This window comes from Trematomus bernacchii, unplaced genomic scaffold (assembly GCF_902827165.1).
Source record: "Trematomus bernacchii unplaced genomic scaffold, fTreBer1.1, whole genome shotgun sequence".
NCBI classification, from domain to species: domain Eukaryota; kingdom Metazoa; phylum Chordata; class Actinopteri; order Perciformes; family Nototheniidae; genus Trematomus; species Trematomus bernacchii.
This window is the reverse complement of record NW_022987662.1, coordinates 4,804,767-4,815,139: the sequence shown is the minus strand read 5'-3', so window position 1 is coordinate 4,815,139 and position 10,373 is coordinate 4,804,767. Positions and strand designations below refer to the sequence as shown.

The 10,373-nt window shown below is 39.8% G+C and overlaps 2 protein-coding genes across 3 annotated transcripts in view; both read left to right on the top strand.

Moving 5' to 3' along the window:
• Window positions 1-392: 392 nt before the first annotated feature.
• Window positions 393-7,460, top strand: dtl (denticleless E3 ubiquitin protein ligase homolog (Drosophila)). Its single transcript, XM_034135482.1, has 15 exons — window positions 393-555; window positions 2,031-2,168; window positions 2,277-2,369; window positions 2,451-2,512; window positions 2,752-2,872; window positions 3,218-3,283; window positions 3,460-3,575; window positions 3,663-3,736; window positions 3,853-3,959; window positions 4,047-4,151; window positions 4,665-4,777; window positions 4,888-4,977; window positions 5,135-5,258; window positions 5,693-6,336; window positions 6,679-7,460. The coding sequence occupies exons 1-15, from the start codon at window positions 504-506 to the stop codon at window positions 6,742-6,744; spliced, it is 1,971 nt and encodes a 656-aa protein (XP_033991373.1). The 5' UTR covers window positions 393-503; the 3' UTR covers window positions 6,745-7,460.
• Window positions 7,461-8,323: 863 nt separating this feature from the next.
• ppp2r5a (protein phosphatase 2, regulatory subunit B', alpha isoform) overlaps window positions 8,324-10,373 on the top strand; it is a 45,073-nt gene continuing 43,023 nt past the window's right edge. For both annotated transcript variants that reach the window (XM_034135510.1, XM_034135509.1), the window contains exon 1: window positions 8,324-9,397. In XM_034135510.1, the coding sequence (XP_033991401.1) occupies window positions 9,250-9,397 (148 nt within the window). In that variant the 5' untranslated portion in view covers window positions 8,324-9,249. The remainder of the gene's footprint in view (window positions 9,398-10,373) is intronic.

Here is a 10,373-nt window from a genome sequence, read left to right as displayed (position 1 = left end):
TGTTGTATTATCAATGTTTATTAACTTACAAGTAGGATAGGAATAGGAGTTTCTGGAAATATTCAGAGAAATAAACAACCTTGGCTACTTCTGTCGTATTTTAAATGTATCATCATGTTCTTTATAAAGTAAGGCAAAAATATTTTGATTTAGAAATAGACCCACTGTGAGTATTCCATTATGATTGTCTGTCAGAAGATAGTCGTACTTTTAAATCGGAAGTAATGCGATCTGTAGCATGATCTGTAGTCGGTAGTTATGATCATGGTTATGATGGCAAACTTTACAGTGCATTCCCACAGAGGAAGCGGAAGTGGACGCGTCGCTGCTCTCAGCCAATGGGAGCGCGGAACGCAGGTTTAGCGGGGGATTCAGTCCTCTGTTCACAGAACTGTTCGCGGGAAACACTAGCAGAAGTAGCAACTCGGAAAAAAGACCACCAGCTCATCTGAGAAAACGTCTCACTAAATTAATTTCAGATCGTCCTGTACTGGAGTGTAGCGATGCTGTTCCGCTCGATAGTTGACAGAGGAGTGGGCAAACGAAGGCAGAATGGTGAGAACATATATTGTTGGGGATTATTTCTGGTGCTTTTCGGTTCCCGGGTTTGCCCTGTGTGTGTTTTGTGCTAACTTCATGTAGATAGGCTAAGATCAAATGTATTCCAAGCTTACTTTAATGTTTGCTTTATTCAAATTAAATACATTTACAGTTCTGTTGCAATGGCAGTATGATTAAACGTTCCTAAAGTAGCTCAAATTGGCATTAGTTCACGTACATTACGTAAAGTGACGTTACATTAAAAAGCGTAACGTCTGAAATAGAGTTACTTAATTTAATCAGGAAGTCACATTGTGATTGAGAACTCATTTTCAAGTGAGACTTTAAAACAGTCGGGAAAATAACATAAAAGTGTACTCAATCAAAGAGGCAAAACTGTACACTTTACAGCATGTACAAATATAACAGCATGCCACATTATACATGAATGCTTTCAGAAAAAGCCTTACAAATATTGTACTTTTTACTCCACTACACTTATTTTAATATTCACAGCTACTTTGTACATATAAAACATGATATGCTGATATGGTATAATGGGGTACTGTAATACTAATCTACAAGCGTCTTTGGGTTCAAGAAAAGCGCTCTAGAAATATAATGTATTATTATTATTACACAGTATTTCCATACCTACATTTAGTCCACATTGACAAACAACAATACTAAAATGCTTTTACATGTATAAAACAGGATAATAAAATAACCACAATAATAAAATACTGTGAAAAGATGCATTCTGCATAAGGATTGCTTTTACTTTTGATACTTGAAATACATTTAGCTGATAATATTCTGTATTATTCTGAAGTGTGTCATTGTGCAGAATGAGTACTTTTACTTTCTGTACTTTAAGTACATATTGATGCTAACACTCTTTTACTTTTACTGAATAAGGTTGACTTTTAAAATCTGTCCAGGGACTACAGATGAAAAATAGCCTCTTGGCTAACTCTGGCACATTTACAGAAATGTTCATTAATGTGCACTGTCCCTGTTAAATAAATGAATAAATAAATACAAAAATACTCAAGTAACATTTGAAATCAGGACTTGTACTTGTAGTTGAGTAATTTAAGACCATAATAATTGTACTTTGACTTACTGTAAGTAAAGGATCTCAGTACTTTTCCAACAATGCGCGTAGGCATAACAAGTAAATACAATTAAAAAAGCAAATGAATAAAATATAACATTATATGATTCAACCATTACTTTATTATGCCACTAAAAGTAGATTAATTGTAATACTGAGTTGCTGCCCAGGCTTTTATCACTGTTTTTAAATGTCAGAAGAAAAAGTCAAACAGGAAAAAGTAAGTAAAAACAGCTGTCAGATAGCTTTAATAAACAAATGGTGCAATTTAATCTCTGAATGCTGTGTACTAAAATCACAGATTGAAGGATCAGTTGGTATAGTTTTAAAACAATGTCTGACTACAAGTATGTTTCTCCTTTTGTCTCTCCAGCCGTCCTTGCAGACCCCGGGCCGAGGCACCCCCTGAGCTCTCTGCTGGGGGGGTACCACTGCGTCCGACACGATGAACACATCTCTTACGGCAACCTGGGGGACTCTGTGCCCCCGTTTGGACTGGCCTTCTCCTCTGGTAACCCACCTGTGTTCAGTACATAGTCAATTATCCTCACAGGATACACAGCAGAGCTAGGATCTGTTTTGCTTTTTATATCCATCTAACTGGTGTGTCTCTCTTCAGTCGGACACATGCAGAACATCCTGGCAGCAGCTAATGAAGAAGGCATTGTTAGAATCTACAACACAGAGAGCCGGGAGAAGCCACTTCTAAAAGGTATGTGTAGAAACTCCCTTTTTTCACAATAGTTCTGACAGTTATCAGGAAGTATAGCTGATTGTGTGTTATTATTTGCAGAATGGCTGGCCCATGAGAACGCTGTTTTTGACATAGCCTGGGTACCGGGGGAGCCTCACTTGGTAAGTAAAATGTAATTAATACCATAATTACTATGTCTATGTTCTTTTGTTGTATGCATTAGCCATAAATGCATCAAATATATGTTCCTTTAAAAGTTGATTAATTGATTTTGCATGGTTTTGCCGTCTTGATGTGACTCTTGTTCTTCTTGCAGCATATAAAGCAGATTGTAATTGTCCTTTTTCTTACTAATAAACCCTTCTTTAAATAATTGTTATTGTTAAATTGTCTTCCTTAGGTTACTGCTGCTGGTGATCAGTTGGCCAGGCTGTGGGATGTGAGGTCAGGGGAGATGTTAGGCAGCTTCAAAGGTCACCTCTGCAGCCTCAAGTCTGTTGCATTCGCACCACAGGAGAAAGGTAAACTAGATAGTGCCTGAATACTCTGTTGCTAAGGGATATTTGTTCCCGTTTCTGTCTCAAAAGACACAAGAAAACACTGTGTTGGTGGGTTGACTTTGAGGCTATAGCAGGCTGTTTTTTTCATGTTTAAACATCCTCATCTGTTGGTAGAATTAATCATTTGCCAGGCAGAAAAGAAATGTGGAAGTTAGATTTAAAGATCAAAGAAAATAAGCGTTTTTTTCTGCAGTAATCAATGTAAAGAATATGGATGCTTGATATTTGTTATTTAAATGTAATACCATTTGCTTAACAGATGCTTTGTTGTGTCACATTACTGATTCTTTGTCTTCTATGAAACAGCTGTGTTCTGTACTGGGGCCAGAGATGGAAATATTATGGTCTGGGACACCAGGTGCAGCAAAAAAGGTATGAATCAAACATTTCAATTACAAAGGTTTTTTTTGTATTAAGTCATTCTTACGGTTTTGTTGAACCAAGTCTTTGTTTTTAAACCTTTGAAATGTATAAGACCTTGTGGGGATAATGCATAAAGATTAGTTTTCTTATACATGTGTGTGACAATGTTTATGTCTTCCTCTCAGATGGTTTCTACAGGCAGGTGAACCAGATCAGTGGCGCTCACAACAAAGCAGAGACAAACCCCCTCACCAAAACCAAGAAGAGGCGGATCAGCACACGTGGCATGGCTCCCAGTGTGGTGAGTTTATTCAACAGCTATAATAGAATGAGGCGTAGGGCTTTGAGGAAGGAATACTGATCTGTGAGCGCCTCCTCTCTCTTGCAGGACACCCAGCAGAGTGTCACCGTGGTTCTGTTCCAGGATCAGCACACCCTCATCTCCTCTGGGGCTGTCGATGGGTAAGAATGCAGTGTTATGTGTTTTGTTACTTGCCCCAAGCCAGAATAAAATGACCTTCAGAGTAAATGGACACGCATAATTCAATTCATTGTTCTATTTCCTTCCTCTTATTCAGTGTAATCAAGATGTGGGATCTGAGGAAGAACTACACTGCACTACGTCAGGATCCTGTTCCTCTGCAGACGTACCCCTACCCGGGTTCCTGCATGCGCATGAGACTGGGTACGTTTTGTACAATACTGACACACTGTTTGACCTAAAATATGCAAATAAGCAGAATAATTTAATGTCGTTTTGCATGTGTTACAGGTTATTCCGGACTTGTTCTGGACTCAACCAGATCCAACATCGTATGTAACTGCACTGATGATAATATCTACATGTTCAATGTTAGCGGAACAAAAACAACTCCAGGTAAACAAGGACTCCACTCTGACTAAACCTATTGTGTTTCTGTGTCATTGTTTATCCTCCATTGTATTCATTGCCATTGAATATCACTAGATGGGGCTGCAAACGTATATCCTTTGTTATACTGTAACTGTCATGGGGAGCCAATAGGAGGGCACTATTAAATAGAGGAAGTGTAGAGATGCAGGCATTTTGTCTGATTGTACTACTAATATCTTTAATTTGAAGCTTTAATTAAAAATGTGAAGTCCTTAAGTAGAACTATAACCGGACAGCCTATCAGTACAAAACAGCTGGTTAATACTCACACGTTGCACGCACTTGAACTTAAGACTGTTTGAGTTTCTCAGGTCTTTCTGTTTTTAAACTTTGTATCTCATTAAGGCTTGTGTCATTTGGTTTTTATTCCTATATTCTTTGTTCTTATGTGGGCTTATTTCAGACTTAATTGCTTTTTGGATTTGCTCTTAATTCAGGGATTCTCATATTGCAGTTTTTTTAATTTTCCCTCCACAGTGGCAGCTTTCAGTGGCCACCAGAACTCCTCCTTTTATGTAAAGTCCACTATTAGCCCCGATGACCAGTTCTTAGCCAGCGGTTCAAGTGACAATAACGCATACATCTGGAAGGTACTGTCTGTTTTATTTTGCCATACTAAATTGTGTTGTTTTTTTATGATTCTGATTGATTATTATAATAGTGTATGGTTAGCATTTATCCAACTTATTTGACATTTCAGATCTCGGAGCCTAATCAGCCTCCCATGATGCTCCAAGGCCATAGTGACGAAGTGACATCTGTTGCATGGTGTCCGACAGATTTTACCAAGGTGAGCCGACAAACTTTTATATTTGTGGTTTAAGCTTTTCTTAGACACTTGAAATAAATCAGAGGTATTTGTGTTTTCCTGTTGTGAAGCCGAGCGGTTTTAATAAGCAGGGAAGATGGATTTAGGCGCTGTTTAATCCCCCCTGCTCTGTTTACAGATTGCTTCCTGTTCTGATGATCACACTGTACGTATCTGGAGGCTTCACCGGAAAATGGATGGAGCCGAATCCTCAGTGGGAGAGGCCAACATTGTCGGCTGGGCATGTCTTAAATCTCCCTCAGGTAAGAATTAAACTACAATTATTCACATTAGGACAGTATGTTATATAATAGATGAACAGGAAGATGGCTGTTTTGGCAACTATTTGTATAATTGATTTACTGATGAAGTCATTTGCCAAATGATCAGCAAATGCTATTTGGAGTGCCCCGAATATAGAGATTTCCTGCTACTCTCAGTTTTACACTATATTAAACTGAAGTTTTTGACCGACAAAAAAAGTCATTTTAAGACATCACCTTTGGATGTAAAAAAAAAAATGGGATTGACAGTTTTCGCTAATTTCTGACATTTTCACAGACAAAATGTATCAATGAATCTAGAAAATAATCATCAGATTATTTGTAGCCCTACATCGCTGTCTTGTCTAATAACTGCAAAATGTGTCATTTCAATTATTCATTGTGAGCTAACTTGGACTTATGAATGTGTTAAGGGCCTTCTATCAGAGCTGAAACAACCCCCGCCAAGATCCAGAAGACAGAGAGTCTCGGCGGCCTGGCGTCCCCCCGGCTCGCTGCCTGTGCTCCCAGCGGAGCCGCAATGCCTCTCTCCTCCAGCACCGCCTCTCCCATCCCTTCTCAGGGTGCCAAAGCTGCCGCTGTCCGCCAGAGAACACCATCCTCTATCAAGAAATGGTTATCCCCGAGCCGTGGGTCTCCTGCTCAGGCCAGCCCTCAGCCTCGCCGCGTGCTCAGTCTGTGTCCTCAGAGCCCGGCGAGCAGCGCCTCTCCCAGCGAGCGACGGGCCAAACGCAGGCTGGAGACGGGAGAGGGGTCTTCTGCAGGCTGTGGGGGGGCAGAGCAGTGTGACTGTGTTACTGAACTCTACCCGGCGGCCAAGAGAAGCCGGGCTCTGTCGGGGATCTGCTGCTCCAAGCAAGAGAGCCGGCTACAGACAGACTGTCACACAGAGGACAGCGAGCAGCTCTCTCAGACCGGCAAGGAGAACTGCTCCCCCGGACCCATGGACTGGCTGTCAGTGCTGGGCCAGAAGATGAGGAAAGGTCAAGGAAGCCCGAGGTCTCCCAGAAGCCACAGTGCCTCTAAGAGACAAGAAGGCAAGACACCAGTTTCTCCGGTAAGCACAAAAATCTCTGCTTTAACAGTTTTAGCTGTTGTCAGTTGTGTTCATTTTTCTCTATCATGTCAGAATGTGCCGTTTTCCTGAGATGTTTCCTGTGAGCCTCTTTACTGCCCATTATTTAATAAAGACAAAAATACTTTCTTGGAATGTCAGTCTAGAAATTCCTTCTCTTGTATCCAAGAGGGAATAGAAATAGAAATAGAAATAGAAACACAAAGGCTTGAGGCAGGATTCTCTGATAGTTGTCTGTCTCTACTTATCAGTGTGAATGTTGACATGCACAGGGGTATTTTATAGCTATTCATATGAATATATATTGTTTTTGATGTTTTTCAGACAATCCGCTCACCGCAGAGCATAAAGAAAATCTCCATGTATTTCGCAAGAAGGCCTCTGGAGTGACCACCTGTGCCAGTTGGATGCTTTGCCTCGGTTTAAAATACCAAACATGTTTTATTTTGAGTATTTTTAACCTGAACCCACAGAACCTCGAGCCACCAAGAACACTGATCCAGATCCAGATTTCATGAGCACATAAACTTGGGCTTCATTGAGATTGACAAAATAATCATTCTGGATATTTGTCGCTGCAGTATTCACATCCTGAGAGGCTGTTCTTTTCTTTTTTTAATTAGGGTTTTGCAGTTGCCTCCTACACAATGTTCTAGTGCTGTTCAGAATCTCTGTTTAAAAAAAAAAAGAATAGTAAGTTGTATGTTGATGAGTAAATCTTTAATTTGACTCAAACCTAACAACGTCAGGAGATGCATTTACACAATGACCCACATTTAATAATGTTGTTCAAGAGGTCACCAGGAATGAATCCTCAGAGTGCAGAAAGAGTCTAAAGGAGTGAACATTTGAAATACTGCTAAAAAACATTTATTGGATCCACATCAACAAACATTTTTATGAACCCAAGTTTATTTATCGGTTCATTTCTTTGTGGGTTTTTTTCATGTACCTTTTTTGTTTCAGTGTTACATTTATACATTTCTTGAGCATATGCTTAAGTTGTTTATATGTACAAAATAACCAATGAGTCGTGCTTGGTTCATTTGTATATAGTTGATCCAAATTCGCGTTGTTTAGATTTTATTATTAAATTCTAAAGAGTTTTCCCAGTGTGCTGCATGCTTTTGGTTGCATCTCATCAGTGTGATTTGTGTGTGTGATGAAGAGTGCTTAGTGGTGAGACACAAGTGACAAAAATGTCACTCATTTCATTGTTTATTGCAGTGGTTACAAAGTCTTAACAGGTTACACATATTAGTCCACTCTGATGTTTTATTTTAGTAATTTTTTCTAAGGTCATGGCGATGTAAAGTTATTCAGTATTCCAAAGAGAACAAGAAAGAAAAAATGCAAATAAATGGTCTTGTCTATTACGCTTAATACAACCCAACTCATCTGTATAACAATCCCTAGGCTTTAAACTAGGTTTTTTTGCTGAAGTTACTGTCTGAATATAGCTCAATTTCTTTCTTAAAAACATTAAAGGTAGGTTTTACTCTTGCAAATTCACATTCATAAAATGTTACCTTGCAAATATAAAATATGTACAAAAAGTATAATTTTTCGAATTTGTAAATTATTTTTTATCCAAGAATCAAGAAAAACCTACACATAATATCAACATTTTATGGAAATGGATACATTGAAAATGACATAAGGCACAGCTAAATGAGTATACTTGTTTCCACTTTAACAAAAAGTGATCTAGGATTGAATGAAGGATTTCAAATTAAAACTTCTTCAACCAATATTTTTGTGGGAACATCTACTACAGTTGCCACTCCTCATTCAACTGTACAACGTCACGTATTTGTTTTCACATGTCACATGTCCAGGGCCCGCCTTCCACGCCAGTTAATAGGTCTAAAAAGTTTACCGTTTTTTAATCCTCTGCTTGTGATTGGCCGTCGGAGACGCCATTCTGTGACGTACACCTGTCAGGCTGCTCAGCTCAGCGAACAGTGAAGTCAGACAGACAACGACTGAACGGCTACACTGGGAGTGTTTATGGCTGCCTGCTCAGCACGACGTTCAGTTATTTCGTCTATTTGAGATTACTCTGTGTTTTTAGAGGCCGTGAAAACGAAACTACAGCTCATGATTTCACGGGGAATGTAGTTAAGACAAAGTCAACTGCATGTGGACACGGCTAACTTTTAAGGGACTCAGTCGTCGAGCGAAATTCAACTTCATCGATCGCGGATAGTTGTTCTGAAAACACTCTCAGCGGAAGTCTCACTAGGATTTAAAAACACGGCTTGAAGACCTGGACTTGGTGTTGTAACGAGGAACTACATGAATTCAACGGGGCAACTATCCTTTTGTAACTTTTCTTTCTCGACAGCGGTGCAAACTGTTGTCGTAGTGGCGTACATTAACGTCGGCTAATCTTTTAGCAAGCTAGCTAGGTACGTTAGCAAGCAGGCTAGCAGTACAGTAGTTTGCTACAGCCGGGACTTAACGACTAATTCAGCAAACTTTTTTTAACAGAATGGCTTTAATGCGTTTTGCAACAGGTATATTTTTTGCAAACGTGACAAAGCAGTAAAAAAAACACACCAGACATTTTGAAAGCTGAGCGATAATTTTTCTTCGGTTTGTAAGTCCAGGTTATACTGCGGGCTATGTCATGAGTTTGGCTTTTTGCTTCGTGTTTTGAAGATTGTCCCCGTGTTTCAGAGAACAAGTTACCCGAATGATGCAGTCTTTGGACACAGTCTAATCCTAATACCGAGCGACCATGTTGGATCATACAGAATAACACCAGACAGGAGACGAGCTTCAAGTCGTGCGTTTGGCTCCATATTTTTGTGTGCGAGCAGAAGACAACCCTTTCGTTTGACCTAGGAATACAATCGCTTGCCTGAAGTCTTCGTCAATTTGTGCATCAAAATGTCGGCCATCTCCGCATCCGAGAAAGTGGACGGGTTTACGAGAAAGTCCATGAGGAAGGCCCAGAAACAGAGAAAATCCCAAGGCTCTTCCCAGTACCGCACACAGAGCGCCCCGGTGGAGCTCTCCCCGCTGCCGCAGCTCAAAGGTACGGTAAGAGGATGAAGGGGGCCCAGATTAAAATAGGCTGTTTGCTCTGTGTAGTGCTAGATCTGCAGCACTTACAATCAGAATGCAGCCCAAAACCAGAATTGCAGCAAACCTAATATAAAGGCGTGCATTTTGTGCAAATATTTCACACTGTTTACACACAGCAGTATGCACATCTGTGGACAAGGGAACACAGTGGTCCCACTTTTGGGGACATCTCCAAACATTTTAGGTTATTAGCTACACGATTTGGCTACAGGGCACTACCCAAAACCTTTTACTATATTTTGTCATTGTTATGTTTTCTTTCTTCGACTCACAGTTGACTCTCGTGTAAGAGACACGTTTTGTCAATGGCAGCTGGGCTGACATGCAAGAGGCCCATCCAGAGAGTGTTGTTGAAGAAAAGGTTAAGAGGGATACATGGTTTTGCATCAAGGTGTTGTGGAGGCCACAAAAAAGTGACTTGAGTTTCAGGCAAGGAAGTTGAGTTAGGTTTATTTTATTTACCAGGGGTCCATGCACAACACAACCGAATTTACATCTGCAGTTAATGGACAGGAAGGAGTATTTAAAAGAACAATACAGTGCTATACAAACAATTAAAAAGGAAGACTGTCTGCAACAGTTCATCACATACAGAACAATGTCAGAACATATATTATACATTACATGGTCTCATTGTTGAACAAACTGTTGGATATATACACACCATGAGGTGGATGGTGTGGGTGGGGATTGAGTTCAATTTATCGTGGAATGAAAATGTAGATTTTCCAAAATACATTTTCCTAAATTTGGTCACCTTTGGCTGAAGGAGAAACATTGTGTAAAACACAAGACTGGTCACAAAGATTTGCCTGCGTTTTCCTCTTGTAGGTTGTTGATGGTAGAGAGTGTTGATAGTTGAGACAACTGTTAAAGTAAGGTTCAGTAAACTTCTATATGACTTTCAAATAATCATTTGTTATGTT